The following is a 23,969-nucleotide window of genomic DNA, read 5'->3' as shown; positions in this document are numbered from 1 at the left end:
GCACTAGTCATAAATATGTGTCAGTTGCCAAGCATATGAAATTTGATCACATGATCATGGGGATGCTGCAATAGTCCTAACTGTGAAAAAAATGGTCTTAAGTCACTTTTTTCAGTGCTGTTGTAACTTTGAACAGTCATTAAATGATATGTTGTAAGTCGAGGACTACCTGTACTGCATATAACAACATGCTTCAGTGTATCCTCACTGCCTAGTTGCTAGGCCTTGTTAGGTTTATTCCTGTTCATGTTTGCTTTCATTTCTCCTTATTTTTCCAAATAATTGTTATGCTTACATAAGCTATTTATGAGTTAATTTGAAGTGTGGTATTTTTCTTATTTGGCATTTTTAAAAAGATGCATTGTATTCTACTGTCAACTGAACACGTTTATAATATTATCTTATTTCTTCTATAACCAGCATTCATCATAAAATGTTGTGTTAGAAATAATACAGAAACCAAAAGCAGACTTTGGTTAACCTGACATGCAGCGGTGAAATGTAAAATTTGTTACTACCGGTTCTGTGGGCGTGGCTGGGGGGGAAAATATGACTGTGTGGGCGTGGCCAATTTAAAAAAAAAAACTTTTAAAATCATTTTTTCTACAACCTCTGAAGAGGTTGTAAAAAAATTGCTTTTAAAGCCTCTGACGATCCCAGCTGACTTGCCTGATCTGCAGAGGCTTTCTTTTTTTTTTTTAAAGTCTCTGACGATCCCAGCTGACTTGCCTAATCGGCAGAGGCTTTCTTTTTTTTTTTAAAGCCTCTGATGATCCCAGCTGAGCTGCGTGATCATCAGAGGCTTTTTTTTTTACTTTTAAAAGCATTTTTTCAGCTGAAGAGGTTGTAGAAAAAATGCTTTTAAAAATAAAAAAAAATCTGATAATTGCGCAGCTCAGCTGGGCAATGGGGGGGGGCAGGGATTTTTGCTACTGGTTCTCCAAACCACCCACTTCCATTGCTACCAGATTGGGCAATCCGGTCCGAACCGGGAGCATTTCACCCCTGCTGACATGTCAGGATAACCTGACATGGCAATCAGATTTTTGGGTACATAATTGCCAGAAGTCCTAGCCATGGAAAGCCTGAGATCTTCAATTTGTCCCAAGCAACATCCCTCATATCTATTTCAGTTATTTCAGGATAAATTTTAAATTTAGCCATGAGGAATTTTATGAATTTTACAAATTTTCTGCACTGAACATTTATCCATACTTGCTATTCATTTAATAAGAGCTATATTGCATAAACATCATTTGTACAAACAGACCCCCATGCTTGCTGAGTTGTTCAGTTATATATTAAGAAAGTTCCATTATTTTTCAATCAAGGCTTGAACAATACTACAAGTTCACAAAACATCTATTTCAGAAGCAGAATATAAGCAAATACTAATTCTTTGGGAACCTTGGCAGTTACTTTCATGCTCTGCTTGTAAGCTTCCTGAAAAATATATTTGGCCACTGTGGGAAACAGGATGCTAGATGATATGGTCTTTGATCTGATTCATAGGGTGGCACTTCTTAATTATTTGTGCTTGTGATGTTAAGTCTGCAATAAAAATTAAATTGTTGAACTTCACTGTTAACATTAAAATTGCTTATCAGCATTTAATGTGAGCTGGTTTAAAGTTAACACCAGATTTAAGTCAATCTTTAAAAGTTCCATATTTTTTAATGACTTGGGTTGTGGAAGTAGAAATCAGATGTTGCCAAGATCTATGCTACAGTAAGTTATTTAACTTGTCTTAAGCAACCAACTAATAACTTCTTTTTGGAAACAAAGAAATAAACAGAAAATAAAGTAGAATTATACACCTTTATTTTTCAAATGTAGTACATTTGAACCCACCCTTATTTTACCTCTTCCTCAAATGCTGGATTTAATAATTTTCTAGCAATTATCTAATAAAATGTTATTTAGAAAATACTTCCTTTTCTGAACACGAGAAAACTGGCTTTTATAATAAGATCTATGTAAGAACAATGCAAGCTAAGATGATATACGGTACTTCATATACGGTAATACCAATGAAATTAATGACATCATTGGTGACATTCATATTGCCTGAGCTGAAGTCTTTGGGAATTTTTGTTTATATATTTATTTGTATCCTGCCATTATTATTTCTACAAATACCTCAAGGCAGTGAACATATCCAACACATCTTCCTCCTCTTATTCCACCCCCCCCCCAACAACAACCTCATGAGGTGGGTGGGTCTGAGAGAGTGACCAAAGTCACCCAGCTGGCTTTCATGGCTGAGGTAGGGCTTGTAAGACATACTATATCAATTTGGTTCTTACAGAAAGATTATCATCCATAGTAAGTTATTAAAATTCAAATGAATAATACTTACATTTTATCCACAAAATTAGCTACTAGTCACACAAATCATTTCATCTTTACAAGGTTCTTGCACTATCTTGTATCTTTGATTTATTCTCCAACCCAATTTTGTGTATTTATCCTTGTTGTCCTGACCAAGTAAAATCTCCCATATTAACACAGTATGATGTAATAAGATATAAGGCAAATGTATATCAATTTAAAGAACTGTTAGTGTACACAAACCATCTTAAATATACAGTACAGATGTAAGTTCATTAAGCTTCTTGTAAAACTGACATGCAGAGTTTTAAAATATCTGTATTCAATAAGTTAATAAATAAGTGGCAATATGATTAAACAACAATGAAGCCTCTAGTTCAGGGGTCTCCAACCTTAACAACTTTAAGCCTGGAGGACTTCAACTCCCAGAATTCTCCCAGAATTCAGGGAGTTGAAGTCCGGCAGGCTTAAAGTTGCCAAGGTTGGAGACCCCTGCTGTAGTTAACTGTAGCTTCTTAGCTTCCAAAATAGAAAAATACCAGTCTGAAACTAATCATAATGTTAAGAAGTTTGAGAATCAACTGATTGACAATATTTGTATAAAAATCACAAACTGAAAGTCCATTTTTTCCAAGCTGCTTAATTATGAGAAAGCAGAGGGAAAGGGCTGCATTAGTGAAAAGCAGGTTTTTCTTGTATCTCACTTCATCATCTAAGATGAACACGTAGAACACAATCCATGTACAGTAGAAACCTAACTATTGTAGTGCAAGCTCTACAATTAATTCCAATTTAAAGCAAATTAAAATCAAGTCTGTAATACAGCAAGAATATAAGATACACTTTCTTAACTAATAAATTGCACATTTTATTCCATGTTTTTTATATTTAAAGAAAATGTTAACTCTTTAATGCTTGTAAAATTAAGCTGGATAATTGTACCTAATGAGATAGCAATAGCAATACAGTTATATCCATAGAGCGTTAGAGCACTCTCTGAGCAGTTTACAATGTCAGCATATTGCCCCCAACAATCTGGGTCTTCATTTTACCAACCTCAGAAGGATAGAAGGGTGAGTCAATCTTGAGTCAGTCAGGATTGAAGTCCTGGCTGTGAACAGAGTTAGCCTGCAATACTGCATTCTAACAAGTGCGCCACTAAAGATACATGAACATTTAATTTTTCTTATTATTTTAAAGATCTCCTCACAACTTTCATGTAATAGTTTCTAAAACTAAGTCTCAAGAATAAATTAAGAACAGTATAGAAAGACCAATTCCTGATTTATGTTATGCCTTCTGCCCACATTTTTTCAAGCTAAACAAAAACAAATGTGTTTTAAGGTACAATCAGATACTTATCCACTTGGAGTTAAACTACTTGCCATACTTAAATGCAATTCGATTTCTTTAATGAATTACACCTTCAGAAGAAACCATTGTTTACAGAAACATAATTAACTGAAACAATTATTTCAAGTTTATAGCACATATTTTAGCTTACTAAACCTACAACTCAGGAAGTATACAAACAGTAATTTTAGAAAACACTCAATATACACCCACTTCAACTTATTAACTATGGAATTTTGAATTATATAGTCATAAGTCAAGTTTTTTTTTAAACAAGCATGACAATCTGCAGCAATCTCTCGCTAATAAGATGTTAGCTGAATACTGGTTTCAGATCCGCTACCTCTGTTCCAAAAGCCTTCAAAACAAATTCTGAGTGGAATGGTAAATGACCTACCACACAGAAAGGTGAAGCTAGAAAGAACTCATGTTTAAGAGCAGCTTGGCCCTAGAATGAATCACCAAGAGAAACTATCAGATATCCATTATTATTTGAAATTTTTTTTGAAAAACATTTATAAATGGATCTTTTAAGTACAGAATGTCCTGAACTTGAAAAAAGTAGTTGATAAATTATCAAAGAAGCTACAGGATAAAAGGACTATCCAACCTACATAATTACCAAATTTATAGCTCTGGAAGTACCCAGTCCCACCTTGCATCAGATTTAGGATAGCATGTTCTGACTCATTCCCAATTCTGGAGCATGAACTGAGGAAAACAGAGTTCTAATACTTATGTATGAGAAAAATATGCCTAAGGGTACCTTTGATTTGTTTTAATAATCAGAATAAACACATTGTAGGAAATATGTATCATTATGAAGAAATGAAGAGTGTCAAAATTCCATATATGAATATGAAGGTGAAATGGACGTTGTCTTACCTGAACGTCCCTTTTCTGGGCGCTGCGTACACTATCCATGCATGGGTTAATCCTTCAGTGCTTGGCAAACAACTGAGTGAAAACAAAAGGCTTTTGTTCCCCTTTCCGGCTCCCAAGCCACGCCTCTGGTCCCATGATCCCCCAGTCTGAACGAAGGCGCAGCAGACAAGAACCCACACCAAGAGTAACTTATATAACTCAACTTTATTAACTCAAAATAACTTAAGGAAGCTAAACTGGTCTCAGCCATAACAGTGGCAGGCAGCCCTAACGGGCGGGATATGGATAGTGTACGCAGCGCCCAGAAAAGGGACGTTCAGGTAAGACAACGTCCATTTTCCTGTGCGCTGCTCCCACTATCCATGCATGGGATATACCCAAGCTTAAACTCCCTGGGTGGGGAGCTGACTGCCTCCAGAGTCCTCCTCTGTCAGTACTTTCTGCAGAATTCTGCGGCCAAAAGATGCCTCGGCCGAGTTGTACGCATCGATCTTGTAGTGGCGGATGAACGGTGTGAGGGATGACCACGTTGCAGCTCTGCAGATGTCCACGACCGAGGCTTGGGTGGCCCAGGCCGCCGTGGTGGCCGCGCTGCGAGTCGAGTGCGGTAGGATCTTGCTGGGGGCCGGTTTGGCGCTCAGGTCATATGCCAGGGCGATGCAGGCCTTGATCCATCTGCTGACTGTGGCTGCTGATATTTTCTGACCCATGGACTTCGGGTTGAAGGAGACCAGGAGTCCCTCTGTACGGCGGAAAGGCGCAGTCCGTCGGATGTAAGTGCGGATGGCGCGTCGCACGTCCAGGGTGTGCCACCTCTTTTCTCTGGGATCACGAGGTGAGGGGCAGAAATCCGGCAGGATGAGCTCCTGGGCTCGGTGGAACCACGAGTTGACCTTCGGGATGAAGGCAGGATCCAGGCGTAGGGTCACCGTGGAGTCGTGGAAGATGCACAAGTCTTTGCGGACTGACAGAGCCGCTAGCTCTGAGACCCTCCTCGCTGAGGTGATCGCCAGCAGGAAGGTCACCTTAAACGATAGGTACTTAAGAGATGTTGAGTCTAGGGGCTCAAAGGGGGCCCCGGTCAATGCCCGCAACACAAGAGGTAAATCCCATGAGGGATAACGGTGAACTGTGGGGGGCCGCAGGTTGGTGGCCCCATGAAGAAACCCTTTGATGCGCGGGTGGTGCGCGAGGGATTGGTACGGATGGCACGTAATGACTGTTGACAACGCTGCCGTCTGTCTCCGTAGGGTTGCAGGGGCCAGGCCCTTGTCTAGGCCAGCTTGTAGGAACCGCAGAATGTCCCGAATAGCGGCTGACGTGGGGTCGATGTGCTGGTGGGCGCTCCAGCGACAGAACGCCTGCCATGATGACTCGTAGATGCGGGTCGTAGCTGGACGTCTGGCCGCCTGGATAGTGGCAACCACCTCGTCTGGTAGGCTGTCCTTCTTTAGGATGACCCGTTCAAATGCCAGACGGCTAATTGCAGCCACTGTGGCTCTGGGTGCGTGACTGCTCCTTGGCACAGGACGAGCTGCTGCAGTGGGATCACCCATGGCTGTTCTACGGACAGTGCTACTAGGTCGGCGAACCATGGTCTCCGGGGCCAGTTCGGGGCTACCAGGAGTAGGTCGGCTTTTTCTGCCAGTAGCTTCCGAATGAGTCGCGGGAGCAGCGGGACCGGTGGGAATGCGTACAGGAGACCCTCGGGCCATCTGCAGCGCAGCGCATCGTGGTCCTCCGCTTGTGGTGTCGGGTAGCGTGATATGAAGCGGGGGAGCTGAGCATTGGTCGGGGTTGCGAAGAGATCTACGACCGGGTTTCCGAAGCGAGAAGCGAGTTCTTGAAACAGCTGAGGGTGGAGCTGCCATTCCGCTTGATCTATTGTTTCGCGGCTGAGCCAGTCCGCCCTCACATTGGTTGCTCCGGAAATGTGATCTGCTCTGATCGAGAGCAGGTGTCTCTCTGCCCAGCTGAACAGCTCCTCGGCCTCCTTCATCAGTGTACGGGACCTCGTGCCCCCCTCCCTGTTGACGTGCACCTTGGCCGAGATGTTGTCGGTCAGGATTAAGATGTGATGCCCCTGCACCGTCGGCTGGAAGTTGTGCAGTGCCAATCTTATCGCCCGAAGCTCTAGGAGATTGATGCTGCATTGCTGTTCTTCCTGCGACCACTGTCCTTGCGTGACTAGGTTGTGGAGATGGGCTCCCCACCCCCGAAGGCTGGCGTCGGTGGTGAGTATCAGACGGTCCGGCTCTAGAAAGCTGGAACCCTTTAGGATCGACTGCGATGTCCACCACCTGAGGGACCTGCGGGCCTGCAGGGTGAGGCGTACTTCCTTCTTGGAGTTGGCCCTTCCCGTTCGTTGGAAGGGGAGGAGGAACCACTGCAGGGGTCTCGAATGTCTGCGTGCCCACGGTACGATGCCGAAGCAGGATACCATCTTCCCGAGGAGGGTTGAGAGATGGATCAGGGCAACTCTCCTCCTCGTCCGGGTCTGCAGAGTTAAAGTTCGGATGCTTTGGACTCTGTCCGGTGATAAAAATACCTGGCCACTGGCCGAATCTATCAGTGCCCCCAGGTGAAGAAGCCTGGTGGTGGGCAGGAGGTGGCTCTTTGCGAAATTTATGGTGAAGCCGTGATCCTGGAAGACCTTGATCACCATCTTCATGTCTCTGTAAGCTTGGTCGGGCGTGGACGACAGGACCAGAATGTCGTCCAGATAACAGAGCACCCGGATCGGGACGGCTCGGAGCTTGGCCGCCACCACCGCTACCAGCTTGGTAAAGGTGCGGGGGGCTGAGGAAAGTCCGAATGGCATCGCGCGATATTGGTAGTGACGGCCCGCGTATTCGAACCTCAGGTACTGATGGTGATGCGGGTGAATCGGCATGTGCAGATAAGCCTCCCGGAGGTCGACTGATTGAAGGAAGTCGCCCTGTCTCACTCCCGCTAAGATGGACTTGAGGGAGTGCATCTTGAACTTGCGGTATTGTACCGACAGGTTCAGGCGCTTTAGATTCAGTATGCCCCTCCAGCCCCCGGAATTCTTGGGAACCAAGAAGAGGGTCGAGTAGAATCCTGAGCCCCGCTGGCTGTGCGGGACCGGCTCTATGGCCTCGACCTCCAGGAGGTGGGCAATCTCCTGCGACATCAGGTCCTGGAGTTCCGAGGATCGAGGGGTTGGACAATGGACGAACCGGTGGGGCGGCTGGCCGGAGAATTCGATGGACAGTCCGGAAGAGGTCGTACGCCTTACCCAGGAGTCCGACGTCGATCTGGCCCATTGTTGATGGAAGAGGATGAGCCGTCCCCCTATGGGCCCCGTGGGCCTGGAGTCATTTCCCCCTTCTGGCGGGCTTAGGGCCGGCTCCACGGAAGTTGCGTTTAGGCTGCTGGTGTCTTCCCCGGTCTCGGAACTGTTGTCTGTCGTTGAATCTGTCTCCTCCCTGGTAATGGGAGCGGTGTGAGGAGGACCCCCTGGGTCCGGCGCCTGCACGAAAGGGCTGTTGGAGCGGGTAAGGCGTGTACCTGCGCTCCTGGCGCCTGTAGGTTGATGGGAGGATCTTCCTCTTGTCCTTCCCTTCAATCAGTAGGGGTTCCAGCGAGGCACCAAACAGCTCTGGTGCTTTATATGGGGAAGCCGCCAACTTCCACTTGGCCTTGAAGTCGGCTTTCCATGGCCGAAGCCAGAATAGCCTCCTAGCAGTAAGAGTGGAGGCCAGCGCCCTTGAAGCGAACTTGGCTGAGTTCAGGGAGCTGTCGGCAGTGTATTCGGTGGCAGCTATTATCTTATTTAGATCTTGATGCAATCTAGTGTCCTCAGGCGGGAGTCTGTCCTGCAGGTGACGAAGCCAAATGAGCGAGGCTCTGTTGAAGAAGGACGAAGCTGTCGCGGATCTGATTGCCCAGCCAACGGCCTGGTGCGCTTTGCGGAAGGCCCATTCCATCCTCTTCTCTTCCGCCTTGAGCGTGTCTAGAGGGTCGGTAGAGATCAGGGAGCTGGAAGATAAGGCTGTCACCGGCTGATCTACTGAAGGGAGCACCAAGAGGTCCTCTAACTCTGGGGCTGAACAGTAGAGTTTCTTATCGAGGTTGCTGGGTGTCGCCAGGGAGGCCGGCTGCACCCAGGGGTTCTGAATCACGTCCGTGAAGAGCTGCGGGCAAGGGATGTAGTCCTTCTGCGGCTTTGAGGACTTGAAAAGGGCGTCGTGAGGACCCGCCGTTGACGTGGAGGGTGTTGTGACGTCTCCTGGCACTCCAAGGTTGGTTGTGAGTCGTGCCTTGTGGAGGAGCGACTTGAATAGAGCCGGGCGGAAGAGGCCCGTAAAGGCCGGGGTGTCCGGTGCTAGACCCTCATCCTCCGATAACTCCATCTCCTCTGGGCCCTCCTCCGCTTGGTCTGATTCGTCTGATGAAGAGTCTCGACCTTGTTCTGGGAGGGGATGGGTCTGGGGTTGAACTGGTCATGCCTGGCCCGGTGCAGTTTGTACAGGAACCTGGGATGCCTGCTGCATAGTTGCCGTGAAGAAAGATGACAGGGCCGCTGAGAACATGGCCTGAAAGTCCACTGGGGGTGCCAACCCCAGTCCGCCTTGACCCTGTGGGTCTGCCCTTGACGGTGTGGCACTTGCCTCCCTAGCCTGGCGATGCTGGTTTGGTGCGGGGTACTTTGAGGCCTCCAGCCCGGGCCTTGACGCTGTCTCGATGCGGGGTGTTGTGCGAGTCGGCCCAGCCCCTTCAGGGGTTCTGGGAGTGACTGTGATGTCGCCCACCGACATAAGCCCCCGTTCCTCCTCTCTTGGGGAGATGGGTGTAGGCACCCCAGGTGCAGGATCCCTGGACAGGACTCCTGAAGCCGCCTTGTGCGCTCTCTCCCACTGTCGTTCCAGGGCGTTGTGTCTCCTTAGGGCATCCCTATCCTAGAAGGGAAGGGAGCCTTCAGAGGCCGCCCTGCTGGCCGAGCTCACGTGCCTCTTTTTTGATTTCTTTTTCCCCCTTTTTTCACTAATGCATGGGGGGCTTAGTTCCAGTTCCATGTCTGACGATGGGGGGGAGCGAGACATGGCTGAGGCGGCTTGGAACTTGAAATAGAACCTTGCCCTGAAGCTCGCGGGTGCTCGATGCCTGAGCGCCCAGGGGGCTCCCCAAACCTCTTTAAACATTGGTGGTGGAGGAGGTTTGATGCCCCTTCCAGCAGTGGGGGGGGAGAGGAGGTGCCAGTTTGCAGCTGGTTCCCTGATGGGGGGGAAGCACAAGCTGACAATCTTGCCCAAAATGGCGGCCCGAAGGTCCGCCAATATGGCGCTGCCACGTGGTGCGCTCCTTCACGTGGGGCAGACTTGGCAGCGGGCTTACAATGGCGGCCCGAGGGTCCGACCAGACGCCGCGCAATCCCCTAACGAGGGGTTATTCTATAGTGCAGGGAGGGCTGTCTCCTTCTTCGGTGCTTGTCCTGCCTCGCGCCCTCGTCCCGCTGCAGTTCTGCGAGGCTCAGCCTTGGGGCCGGCTCGAGATCCTCGCCACGTGGGCGGCCGGCGCTTCCGGCTCCGCCGGCCAGCTGATGAGCGCGCCGCCGCTATTTGGAGGCTCCGGCGTGGGGGCGATGCTTTGAGCCCCTTGCCAGCTGGGAAGGGCTCAGATCGTGCCGGTAATGCCGCAGTTGAAGAGAGCTGGCCGGTATGAGGCTGAGGGGCTAGCGAGCGAGCGTTTGAGCGCCCTGCTCCACTCCCCCTCCTCCGCTGAAATTCGCTCTGCACGAAGCGAAGCAAATAGAAAACGCGAAGGGGAGCTACTCAAAAATAACACAAAATCCTAGACGCTTAAAGGAAAGGAGAAAGCCAAGAACTAGAGCAATTTAAAGAAAAAAAGGAAGAAGAAAAACCCACACAGACACACAATACCTTAGAATCTGTGGAGCTCCAAAAATCACTACAGTGTTTGCCAGCAACTGAGTGAAGACTGGGGGATCATGGGACCAGAGGTGTGGCTTGGGAGCCGGAAAGGGGAACAAAAGCCTTTTGTTTTCACTCAGTTGTTTGCCAAGCACTGAAGGATTAACCCATGCATGGATAGTGGGAGCAGCGCACAGGAAAATTAGTATTGCCTTCTGACAGTAATGATCTGCTTAGATCACTTTCACAGCAGTCTCAAACTTCCAATAATCCTTTGCGTGACTGGAATCTAACAGAGGCTTCCTATCCTTTATCACCATGGTTACACCATCAAACATACACATTTATCAGAAAGGTCAAAATGAAATGGGGAAAAAAGAAATATTCTGATAAAGCCAAGGATAGAAATATAGATAGCAAATATTTTTACAACTTTGCAACAAAACCTGGGATGCACTACCTGATTCTGTAGTTTCTTCCCCAAACCCCCAAAACTTTAACCTTAAACTGTCTACTGTTGACCTCACCCCATTCCTAAGAGGTCTGTAAAGGACATGCATAAGTGCACCAGCGTGCCTACCGTCCCTGTCCTAATATTCCTTTTTACTTATTCTTTTCATGCATTCAAATTATGTTTATACTTTTACCTGTTATCTTATATATGCTTGACAAATAAACTTATGATTATGAAAACAAATTGATCAAGAAATAATTTACAACAGGGAACATAAAAAAGGGAACTATGTAAACAGAGGTGGGATTCAGCCGGTTCTGTTTGGTTTGGGCGAACTGGTAGTGGCGACTATGGGAGGCTCCGCCTACCCGCCCAGATGTAATGCATGAGCTAAGAGCATACGCGAACGGCCATGTGCATGTGCAGAGGAGGTGCGTGCGAGCGAAGCAAGCGAGCGTGCACGCATGCTCACATTTGCAAACTAGTAGGGAAGGTAAGTGAATCCCACCTCTGTATGTAAACAGTATTAAAACTGAAATATTGTCTATAAAATATTAAACATTAGAATATTTGCGTGTTGCAAAGAAACAAATATGAAAAAGAGGCATAAACTGTTTTATAAGCAAACTAAAAGAAGGAGGATCAAAAATAAATCACTTATTCATTCACAAAAGGAGTACAATCTCACATAAATCCACTCAAGAAGATTGTAGATGAAAACTGTGTGCAGTTGTAACAGAAGCCAAATTTTATTCATCTCTTTCTCTCTGTCATAGTTTCACTATCTATTCAAAAACTGTAAGTGGGCTTGCACAATGTGACATTATGATTTGACAACAGAGCAGTAGAGTACCAAAAGTACAAGTTAGGGGAAAAGCTTAGCAAAAAAAAAAAAATGAATTAAAAATAAGAGCAAATTAGAGACATCAGCCCACTTCATGGGAATCTAAAACAACTTTGAATGTCTACATCATGCTCCAGGTCCAGGTTTTATAAGTCAGAGCACAACCCTAATTATCAATTAAAATTCTGTGCCTACCATAGGTCTATGACAAATAACAAAGCAGGTCAAATCATTCACAAGAAGGTTTTATTTATAGCAGCACCATTTGTTCAGTGGCAATCCTGATCGAAGTGTCTTTGATACATATAACTTGGGAAGGCCTTCAAAATGGCCAGATCAAACCTTCAAGTGGATAACACAGTCAGAGCTTCAAATAACAGCATTTCACTTACAGAGTCACCACACACTGATTGAAACTCAGAGATAGAGGCCAAAATCTCAAATAGCTAGGGCATTAAAATCTTGACCAAAGTTGAAAGAAATCAGAAGAAAATCAACAATTTTACATTAAAAACAATACACAATATGAGGTTAAGATGTAGAACTTTCTTTGGACTGAGAGTCACATTAGTTTTTGAATAGTGTTCTGAAGTATATACTCTAAAAAGGGGAAGAGTCAGGAATACAATTACTGAAGTATACCTCGATAATTAAATTAAGAACTGTTTAATTAAAAGACTTAGTTTTTCTCCATCTTAATCTCCTATAAAATAATTCAATTTCCTTATCTAGGAGAAGGAGGGTGAAAAAAAAATTGCTTCTAATTCATTTCTAGCGTCTGTAGTTGAGACAAGGGGAACAGCAGTGACAGTCTTAAACTAGATTACCCTAAGATTGTTGTCATTCTCCCATTACCCAAAGTAATTAGGTCTTTATTTCCCCCTTCTTTATATGGTGACATCTATCCTCCCTCTGGGATAAGCCAAATCAAAACCCAGGGGTGAAATTCAGCCGTTTCTATCTGGTTTGGGCGAACGGGTAGTGGTGGCTGCAGGAGGCTCCACTCACCTGCGTGGATGTCTTGACATCATTTTTTTGCAACATTTTAAGCCTCTGCACATTGTACATGTGCAGACGACAGCGCGTGTGAACATTTGTGAACCAGTAGGAAAGGTAAGTGAATTTCACCCCTGCCAAAACCTGACATGTTTTAGGTATTTTCTCAGAAATGCATCTATTTATGTTGGCTTCCCAGCACAATGTTTTACTTAATATTAGCTGTTTTAACATTTCTGTAAAATGAGATGTACTGCCAATATCCAACATTTTCTCACAGCTTTACAACAGAACTTTCCCAATATCATTTAAATGATTACCTTTTTGCTTCTTCTAGATGGCATAAGTATTCATAAGCAATATTCTGACGTCTCCTCTCATCCATCTCCTCTGCTGAAAGCCGTTCATCATCCACAATAGCTGTAATTAGAAAATCACGTCAAATTAAATGTAAAGAGGAATGGTCATGGCATTACTTTTAGTAGGACAGAAGTTACTACAAATTAGCAATTGCTCATTATGAACTGAGCTGATTATTTAAAAGATAGATTAAAGTTCCATGTTTTATATTCCATATTTTTTCACAAACATTCTGCATTTCTATTAAAGGTGAAATGCAAACGACAAAAAGCTTCTATTCATATTAATTACCAAAATACTAAGAGCACAAATTCTGAAATAGACTTTTAAGAAAAAGCAAAAGAGAACAATATTGACTTATTTTATTCCAGATCAGATTAATCACAGCTGCAAGATATTTATTTCAGCAGTTTACAACAAAAAAACCAATGAAGCAATATTAAAACCAGAAACTTCAACAGAATAAGATAAAACAGATGAAGCCTTCCCATCCTATGGGGAAAAAAATTCTTCCTTAAGTTTTATTCATGGCAAAAACACCTAAATAACAAAATACAAATATCACCTAAAATAAAATAATTAATATTATTTCTTTATATGGTCCTAAGATCTGGGTCTTTGTCATCTTTAGTTCTGGACAGTTCTGCAGATCTGTTCTGCAACTTAGGGGTTCTCCTGGATTCACAACTCCTATTCAAGAGGCAGGTGGCAGTCACAGCAAGGGCAGCCTTGGCCAACTTCAGGTTGCGCACCAGTTGTGGCCTTTCTTGGATCAAATGTCCCTGCACTCTGTCATTCAAGTCCTAATCATCTCGCATTTGGATTATTGCAATACACTCTACATGAGATTACTTCTGAAGAGCATTCAGAAGCTACAGCTGTGCAGAGTGCAGCGGTGCAGGCAGTTTTCGGGGGCCCAAGACTAGCCCATGTAACACCACTGCTCTGCAAGCTGCACTGGCTACTAGTTTGATTTCAGGTGCAATTCAAGGTGTTGGTAATTATCTTTATATAGCCCTTCCTGGCATGGGCCCAGGCTACTTGAGGACCATCTCATCCCACTAGGATTGACCTGCCCCACTCATACTAACAGAGGAGGTATGCTTAAGCCGCCATCAGCCAGGGTATTCTGGCTGGCAGGGTCCAGGAATCCTTCTTCACTATCGCTCCTGCTCTTTGAAACATCTTGCCTCTCAGAATGAAGTCGGCTCCTACCTTCCTGACTTTCTGCAAGAGCTTAAAGTCCTGGCTCTGCCAGTTGGCTTGGGGTTCCAAAGAGTGAAGTTTCACATTCACATTGGTTGATAGATCAATAACAGATCCCATCTCTCCCCCCTGCTTACCCCACTTCCTCCTTCCCCATTTTTAGTGAGGGTTGTGTATTATATTTTTGTAGTATTTTATTTATATAATTTTATATTTTTAATATTGTAAGCTGCCTACAGTTATCCTATAGTAAGATTAAACAGCCAATTAATTGTTTAAATAAGAAAACAAATTTATTTATTTATTTATTTATTTATTTTTATTTATATGCCGCCCTTCTCCGGAGACTCAGGGCGGCTTACAGTGCGTTAAGCAATAGCCTTCATACTTTTGTATATTTATACAAAGTCAGCTTATTGCCCCCACAAACTGGGTCCTCATACTGGGTCCAATAAAGCATTTAAAACTGTATGTTCTTGATGAGTTACTGAAGACCTTCTTTGTATAGTCACAGTTTGCCAGGGCCTCCTATTCCAGGTAAGTTGCAGGTGGCACAATAACTGGAGCTGGGCAAAGGTTCCCCTTGTCATTGCCTCTGCCTGCCTATCTAGCAGTGGCCATAAAGGTCGGGGGGGGGGAGAAACCCCTCAAATCACAAACTTGCTCTTTCAGAAGAAATGCCATCCCATTCACAGTTATAACTGGAACTAACAACCCTTTGGACAAACAACTCTGTGATGCTAGGATTAAACCTCGGCCTTTTATCTTATCAGGCCCTGACAGCTATGGTTTTCACAGTATTTTTATATTTTATCTTCAGCTTGGCCTGGTAAAGATGTAAAATTGAACACTGTTTTTGTATTGAGGATAATACATTTCAAACCACAGCTGACCTTTCTCTGCAATTTCATGTAGACATTAAAATAAGTGGAAAGAAAATCAAACCTTTCAGCATCCCATAAAGGAGTTCCATGGGGTGATCTCCCCATTCCCCACACAGAACAGTCCACTCAAGAAGCATCAAAACCACTGAAACAGACTATCACTCACTCCAAACCCTTGTAGATGGTCCCAAAAATATCATGGTCAATAGTACTAAATACTGTGGAGTGATTACCAAGAGCAGAAAGGTGTCCTCCTGTCATCCAGGTTATGACAAATATCTACCACCAGAATAACAACTGTCATTTTTGTCCTAGGCCTTGACCTAAATTCAGATTAAAGTTTTCTATAATAAGTATCTGTGGGGCAAACTCAGTAAATCCACAATAAATAGAATAGACAAGAATAGAATTTTATTGGCCAAGTGTAACTGGACACACAAGGAATTTGACTTGGTGCATATGCTCTCAGTGTACATAAAAGAAATGTTCATCAAGAATCATAAGGTACAACATTAATGATAGTCATAAAAATAAGCAATCAAATCATATTAGGAAACAGTCAATATAAATCGTAAGGATACAAGCAACAAAGTTACAGTCATACAGTCATTAGTGGAAGGAGATGGGGGATAGGAACAATGAGAAGATTAATAGTAGTGCAGACTTAGTAAATAGTTTGACAGTGTTGAGGGAATAATTTGTTTAGCAGAGCGGACGTTGCTTACCTGAACGTCCCTTCTCGACGCGCTGCTGGAGAATCCAAAGCTTTGGGGTTATTCAATAGTCGAGTAGCCTACACTGAGTGTGTTCCTTTAAATTTCTTCTTCAGACACGCCCACTTGCTTGACAGAGCCTCAGTTTTGTTCACGAAGGAGAGGTCGTTGTAAGTCGTCAGGGAAGAGTCCGCAGCAGCCAGGCTGGGTGGGTTGGATTCTCCAGCAGCGCGTCGAGAAGGGACGTTCAGGTAAGCAACGTCCGTTCTCCAACGCGCTGCTTGGAGAATCCAAAGCTTCGGGATGTACCCAAGCAAGTTCAGATAGGGGGGGTTGGCTGCTGAGTGGCGTCTGAAGAAGGACACACAGATTGGAGAACACGGCGACCAAAGGACGCCTCCGCCGAGGCGAAGGAGTCTACTTTGTAGTGCCTGATGAAGGAATTCAATGAGGACCAGGTAGCCGCTCTGCAGATATCAGCAACGGAGGCATTAGTGGCCCAGGCGGCCGTAGTGGCGGCGCTTCTGGTGGAGTGAGGGAGGATCCTTGGTGGAACCGGTCTGTTCTTCGAGGAATATGCCCGGGAGATGCAAGACTTAATCCATCTCCCGATAGTCGTAGAGGAGACCTTCCGGCCCATAGAGGCGGGTAGAAAGGAAACAAAGAGCGCCTCCGATTTGCGGAAGTGCTCTGTCCGCTTAATGTATCTGCGAAGGGCTCGGTGGACATCCAGAAGGTGCCAGTCAGCTTCCAGGGGATGCCGAGGATTCGGGCAGAAGTCCGGGAGGATCAATTCCTGGGCCCGATGGAAGGCAGAGTTTATTTTAGGTAGGAACGAAGGGTCCAGTCTCAGTACAACGCAGTTCGTGTGAAAAACACAGAGGTCCTGTCGCACAGACAAGGCCGCAAGTTCGGATATGCGGCGAGCAGACGTAATCGCAACCAGAAAGGCTACCTTGAGGGTCAGGAATCTGAGGCTGACGGATGCAAGGGGTTCGAATGGAGGGCGTAAAAGAGCCTGCAGGACTAAAGTCAGGTCCCAGGATGGGTAGCGATGGACGGCTGGTGGACGTAGGTTGGTTGCTCCTCGTAAAAACGCGCGAATCGCCGGATCCTGCGAGAGAGGAAGATTTCCGGGAGTCGATAGAACAGTACTCAGCGCGGCAACTTGTCGCCGAAGCGTGTTGGGAGCGAGGCGCTTATCGAAACCGTCCTGTAGGAACCCCAGAACCTCAGGAACGGAGGCAGACGTAGGGTCCAGGTGCGACTTTGTGCACCAGGCACAGAAGGAAGTCCAAGACGCGTCGTAAATCCGGCAAGTAGACGGTCGTCTGGAGGCCTGAATAGTGGGAATAGCGCTTTTGGGCACATTGCGTTTTCTCAGTCGGATCCTCTCAAGCGCCAGGCGGTCAACTGCAACCACTGGGGTTCTGGGTGCAGTATGACCCCCTGGCTGAGAGAGATCCTGTTGTCTGGTATCCGCCACGGAGGCGCCACCGATAGGTCCATCAAGTCCGCAAACCAGGTCCCTCGAGGCCAGTGGGGTGCGATCAGGATAACGTTTGCCCTTTCTGCTACTATCCTGCGAATCAGGCGGGGAAGGAGAGGAAGGGGTGGAAAGGCGTAGAGGAGACCCGTCGGCCAGGGAGACGTGAGAGCGTCGACCCCTTCTGCTTGAGGACATGGGTACCTGGTGAAGAACCTGGGAAGGTGTGCATTCTCGCGGCTGGCAAATAGGTCGACCAGAGGCATGCCGAACCGGCGAACGAGTTCGGCGAACAGGGCCGGATGGAGACGCCATTCGGCGTGGTCCAGATGCTGTCTGCTGAGCCAGTCCGCCTCGGTGTTCGATGACCCTGCGATGTGTTCTGCTGCCAGCGATAGAACATGCTGTTCTGCCCAGGTCAGTAGAAGAGTTGCCTCCTCCATAAGTAGCCTCGATCGTGTTCCTCCTTGGCGGTTCACATGCGCCTTTGCGGTGACATTGTCCGTGCGTATCAAGACATGATGCCCCGCCACCATTTGCTGGAACCGAAGGAGAGAGAGACGGATCGCACGCAGTTCCAGCCAGTTGATCCCTTTGAGGCGCTCCTCTGGAGACCAGGTGCCCTGAGCAAGGTGAGAGCGAAGGTGACCTCCCCAACCTGAGAGGCTGGCGTCCGTTGTTACTACAAGTCTCTGCAGATTCTGAAAGAAACAGCCACGCATCAGTCTCGGAGAAGTCCACCAGTGGAGGGTCAGAGTGACTTCTGGCGGAAGAGACACCCGAGCAGATGAGTTGCTCCGTCTGGCCCTCTGAAAGGGCAGGAGGAACCACTGTAGTTGGCGAGAGTGGAACCTCGCCCAAGGGACGACCAGCAGACAGGAGATCATTTTCCCGAGAAGGCGGGACAGGAGAAGCAATGCCACACGTCGGGAAGACAGAACCTGAGATGCCAAGGACTGGAGGCTGGAGTAGCGGTCCGCCGACAAGAATACCTGGCCCTTTACCGAATCTATTATGGTGCCCAGGTGAAGGATTCGTGTAGTGGGTTGCAATTGGCTCTTCGGGATGTTGAGAGAGAAGCCGTGTTGGCGAAGGCAACGGCACACTATCTGCAGGTCCCGGGAGGCTCGGGTCGGAGTGGAAGAGAGAACCAGTATGTCGTCCAAGTAGCAGTGGAGCCGCACTGGCTGTAGACGCAGGTGGGCCGCTACTGCTGCCAGGAGCTTCGTAAAGGTTCTGGGGGCAGAGGAGAGGCCGAAGGGCATAGCCCTGTATTGGAAATGCCTGTTGTCGTAGGCAAAGCGGAGAAATCGACGATGTGAAGGTCGAATGGGCACGTGGAGGTACGCTTCTTTCAAATCTATAGACGTCATCCAGTCCGAAGGTCGAATGGACGCCAGAATTGAGCGTAGAGACTCCATCTTGAACTGATGATAGATGATAAACTCGTTCAGCCTCTTGAGATCTAATATGCCCCTGTAACCCCCTGAAGCCTTGGGGACCAGGAAGAATATTGAATAGAATCCGGTCCCCCGATGTTGAGGGGGAACCGGTTCTATGGCTCGTATTTGGAGGAGGTGGTGGATCTCCGCCGCCATCAATTGACGCTTGGGTAGATTGGATGGAAGAGGGCACTGTATAAAGCGAGAAGGGGGACGAGACTGGAACTCCAGGGTAAGTCCAAGGCGGATAGTTTGCAGAACCCAGGCGTCCGTCGTTGAGGCCTCCCATTGGTTGAGGAAGTGTCGCAGACGGCCGCCGATGGGAAGGTGAATGTAGTCACTTTCCCCTTCTGAAGGAACGGGCTCCCGTTCCGCGGAAAGGTCTTTTGGCCGTTGGAGGCTTCCGGCCGCGGTCCCTGAAGGAGGGCCTGTCGAAGGGATGGTCGAATCCTTGAGGGTAAGATCTGGAGGAAAAGGCGAAGGACCCCGAGGGTCCGGCTTCTGCTCGAAAGGGCTGCCTGGTAGAGTATGTAGAGGTTTTGCGATCTACTCTCCGATAGGAAGATGGCATGACCTTCCTCTTATCCTTGTCCTCGACAAGGATGGGGTCTAAGGAGTCTCCAAAAAGACGAGATCCTTTATACGGTGTTGAGGCCAGGCGCCATCTGGATTTTGCGTCAGCTCTCCAATTTTTTAGCCAGAGTAAACGGTGCGAAGTAACCGAGGACACGAGGGCCCTAGATGCAAATTTTGCAGCATTAAGTGAGGCGTCCGCCGTATACTCAGTAGCCGCCACCAGTTTGTTAACATCCTTATGGAGGCGGGAGTCCTCAGGCGGAAGACGCTCCTGAAGTTGACGGAGCCATATCAACGTAGCTCGGCTGAAGAAGGAAGCCGAGGTAGCCGCCCTGACAGCCCATGCAGCCGCATTATGTGTGCGTCGAAAGGTGAACTCTGCCTTATGATCTTCCGAGCGCAGACCATCAGCTACGTCACCAGATATGACAGATGAGGAGGTGAGATTGGCAACCGGAGCATCCACGGTTGGCAGCTGAAGGATGTCATGCAAGCTAGGTGCCGAGCAATATAGCTTCTTGTCCAGACCTGTAGGTGCCGGGAGAGACGCAGGAGAAACCCAGGAACGCTGAACCACGTCCGAGAATAGTTGCGGACACGGGATGAAATCTGCCTCCGCTTTTGGCGCCGTAAACAGGGCCTCGTGATGGGAAGGGGGATCCTGTTGATCTACCTGCGTCGATGGATCTGCTAGTCTAGTTGCTATCTTAGCCTTATGTAGAAGGGACTTAAATAGCGATGGTCGGAAGAGGCCAGAAAAGGAGGGCTTGTCGGGAGGCATATTCTCGTCTTCCGATAGCTCCATGTCTTGAAGCTCCGCATCACCTTCTTCCGAGGACGACTCGCCGCTGCGCCCGTAATCATGATGGGATGAGTCCGGACGCAAGGTGGGCTGGTAATGACTGGTCGCTTGATGAGCTAAGCGAGGTGGTGGTGGGGGAGGCGGAAGGAAATGCGCCTGGGGCCAGGTCACATAGTGAGTTGGTTGCTGAGCGGTTGCCGCTAAGGTTTTGGAAACTGTGTCAGAAATTAGGCGTTGAATGTCATACGCAGGTGGTGCTGGAGGCGCTGCGACCACAGCGCGTAATCCGGCTGCAGTTGGAGTAAATGTCGCCTCAGGTTGCCTTCTGTGAGTAAGAGAGGTCTTGTAAGAAAGGTCAACGGGTCCCATAGGTGGGGCCGAATCCAGAGCAGAGCCCGAATCGTGTTCAGGCTGGGCAGGTGTGGTGAGTTGTTGTTGGTTAGCTGTCTCCTGTGAAGGGAGAGCCTCAGCCTCTGCCACAGTCAAGGTAGTAAAAGGCAGGTTCGTGGCCTTGGACCTGTGGGATTGCTTACGTGCCTTTTCAAATTGTCTCTCCAGAGCCCTGTGTCTCCTGGAAGCGTCTCTGTCAGATGCAGTAGAAGATTTCGACCTTTTAGAGGAAGTAGCTGCAGAAGAGGACGATTGATGATGAGAACGCTTCATAGTTGCCTTGCGTGTCCTCTCTGGAAGTGGCCTTTCTGGAGAGCACTGACCATCTTCAAAATCAGAAGAGAGCTCAAGCTCTGCCATCGTAATCAGGTGAGCCTTATTAAATTCTGTAGTTAAATATTTACTTATATATATATATAGATAGATTTTTTTTTTTAAGGTAAAACAACAGTAACAGTCAGTAAACAAGAAGGTAAGTAAAGAAGGTCAGTCTTGGAACATCCAATAACAAGAAGGTAAGTAGAAAGTTCAGACTTGAAACTTCGTTTCAGAGTTGGAAGAAAACAGCAGAAGCAAAGTCCCATTTAATTTTGACAGCAGGCTGAATCGAAAAACTGTGTATGTGTAAGCAGTTGCCGGGCAGAATAGCAGTCAGGCTGAAGCGAAGAACTGCGCATGTGTAAGCAGTTGCCGGGCAGAATAGCAGAATAAAACGTCCAGTCAAATTTAACAGTGAGGCTGTGTAATTAGTTGCCGGGCAGAATAGGAAGCCGTTGGCGCGCCAGAAGTTCTGACAGGGGAAAAATGGCGCGAACCCTTGAATATACAAAAAGGCCGGTTGCCAGGAGAATGCTTGCGATCCCTTGTCAGGCGATCGCCGATGAGCAGTCCAGCAGTGTATCAGAGAAGGGCGCGAGCTGTTAGGACTCTGCTCTCAGCGCCCGAGGGGAAAAACAGGGCGCGCGAGTCCCAAAGGCACTCCCAGCGCCGCCCGCAATCTTGATGAGGTGACGGAGAAACGGCTGCTGGGCGCCGCCAAAGCGTGCGCACATAGCGGCGGACGAAATAACAATTCTGCGGCTGTCTTTAATGCGCTCAATGCCTCAGAAGTTCAGCGCCTTGAGAAGACACTTGGAAATGGAGTGTGCCGCTGAGAGCAGGGCCTTAACTCCACGCCGCCCAGGGAGGCCAGTCAATGGCGGGGGCGGTATTGCCGGTAGGCCGGGGAACCAACCCTCACGCCGGCGGCAAGCAGGGGAGGAAAACGGGCTCTCTTTAAGAAGGAGAAGATCTTCCTGGCTATGCAGTCCCAATTCACTCACCGCTGCTGTTATTAGAGAAGAATCCAAAGCTTCAGAAGAAACAATAGTCAAGTCACTAAGTGGAGAAAATTTCAGACAGTGTCACAGGCTCGACTGAGTGAACTAAACTGAGGCTCTGTCAAGCAAGTGGGCGTGTCTGAAGAAGAAATTTAAAGGAACACACTCAGTGTAGGCTACTCGACTATTGAATAACCCCAAAGCTTTGGATTCTCCAAGCAGCGCGTTGGAGAATGATGGCGTTCGGGGAAAAACTGTCCTTGTATCTAATTGTTCTGGTGTGCAGTGCTCTATAGCGTCGTTTTGAGGGTAGGAGTTGAAACAGTTTATGTCCAGGATGTGAGGGGTCTGTAAATATTTTCACATCCCTCTTTTTGACTCGTGCAGTATACAGGTCCTCAATGGAAGGCAGGTTGGTAGCCATTGTTTTTTCTTCAGTTCTAATTATCCTCTGAAGTCTGTGTCTGTCTTGTTGAATTGCAGAACGAAACCAGTCAGTTATAGAGGTGCAGATAACAGACTCAATAATTCCTCTGTAGAACTGTATCAGCAGCTCCTTGGGCAGTTTGAGCTTTCTGAGTTGGCGCAGAAAGCCAACTTTTTTGTGCTTTTTTGATGACTTTTTGATGTCCATTTTAGATCTTGTGATATGGTAAAACCTAGAAATGTGAAGGGCTCTACTGTTGATACTGTGTTGTCTAGTATTGTAAGAGGTGATTGGTATATAGAGAGAAGAGAAGAGAGAGAGCACACAGCCTTGGGGTTTTACTTGGGGTTTTAAAATGGCTATTTCTACTGTTATATAAATTGTGTCAAAACTTGATTTACTTCACAAGGCCATCTCAAAAAAAGTTCCCTTAGTGAGGAGTTGGGGCTGCATTTTGACACCACCATTACTGAATCTATATTTAAATTCCCTAGTGACTTGTCAGAACACTGATTTTTTTTCTATCAGAGTTGGCACATCGATACATCCCAATGCTACTTTATATGGATGATGCAGGTCATTTTTTCTAGGCTCCAATTATCTTAAAATGTGCACTAAGATTTGCCACTCATTGCACAGAGGATGAATTAACAATAAAATATGAAAAGACAAAAATATTAGTATTTACTTGAATCCATGTGTAACAACTAAATGGACACAAAATTAAACAAGCTAAAGTTTTCAGTATCTTGGAATTGTCTTCCAGGCTTTAGGCAGAACACAAATCTAGATTATGTAACAGTTTTAGCAATTAAAACTTGTTACAGAACAAGAGGTACCTTTTTTGTGTCAGCCTCTTTTTTTTCCCTACAGCTATTTACAACCAAGTATGTGCCCAGTTTTTCTATGTTCACAACTAGACCCTTATGACAATTATTCAGAATTAGAAACTGGACAATCCAAATTCCTAAGAAATATACTCCAAGTACCACCCTGTCTCTAATGCTATGCTCCACTACAAAATGGGATCAATTAAGATTGAGACAATAAAACTGCCTGATTTTCTTCACATAATGCCTGGAGTTAATTTTTTCCCCATAGGTTTGACCTCCCTGACATTCCTAGACAATTTTTAGTGCTTAGATGGAAGTGAGATCTCCTTGCTAAATTGCAATTTTATGGCTTTTCACAAGAGATTTTTCTTTCTTTGGGACATGAACAAGCCAGGAGAATCTTAACACATTCTGGATGTGGAAATACAAGACCAGGCTCTACTGCCAAGGAATGCTTTCCTGAGCAGCCAATCTTATATGTTTAAACTGGCAAGATACTTAAACAATATTATACATCCAAGATGAGAAGGGCTTTAACGCTGGCAACCATTTTGAAAGGCAGATAGAAAAAAAATCAATACTATATGCTGCTTGATTATGTCCATGTGTTACAAGCACCCACATTTTACTGTATTGCTGCTTTTATGCAGATATTATAATCCATTTTATTTCTCTTTATCTGATAAAATATCTAAGTCATTCTGATATTTTCTACCTCTATGGATATAGCCAAATTCTGTTATGCTGCTAGTAAGACTCAAGCTGACTAATGTC

General features: G+C 46.5%; 1 protein-coding gene across 1 annotated transcript in view; it reads right to left on the bottom strand.

Moving 5' to 3' along the window:
* Nucleotides 1–23,969, bottom strand: part of IQGAP2 (IQ motif containing GTPase activating protein 2) — a 140,759-nt gene that overhangs the window by 86,768 nt on the left and 30,022 nt on the right. The window contains exon 2 of the mRNA XM_070938821.1: nt 13,078–13,177. Coding sequence (XP_070794922.1) covers nt 13,078–13,177 — 100 coding nt within the window. The remainder of the gene's footprint in view (nt 1–13,077; nt 13,178–23,969) is intronic.

The sequence above is a fragment of the Pituophis catenifer genome, unplaced genomic scaffold (assembly GCF_029215685.1).
Source record: "Pituophis catenifer annectens isolate HBS135680 unplaced genomic scaffold, rPitCat1.0.hap2 SCAF_2, whole genome shotgun sequence".
Classification (NCBI taxonomy): domain Eukaryota; kingdom Metazoa; phylum Chordata; class Lepidosauria; order Squamata; family Colubridae; genus Pituophis; species Pituophis catenifer.
The sequence above is the reverse complement of the archived record's forward strand: the minus strand, read 5'-3'. Positions and strand labels throughout refer to the sequence as shown.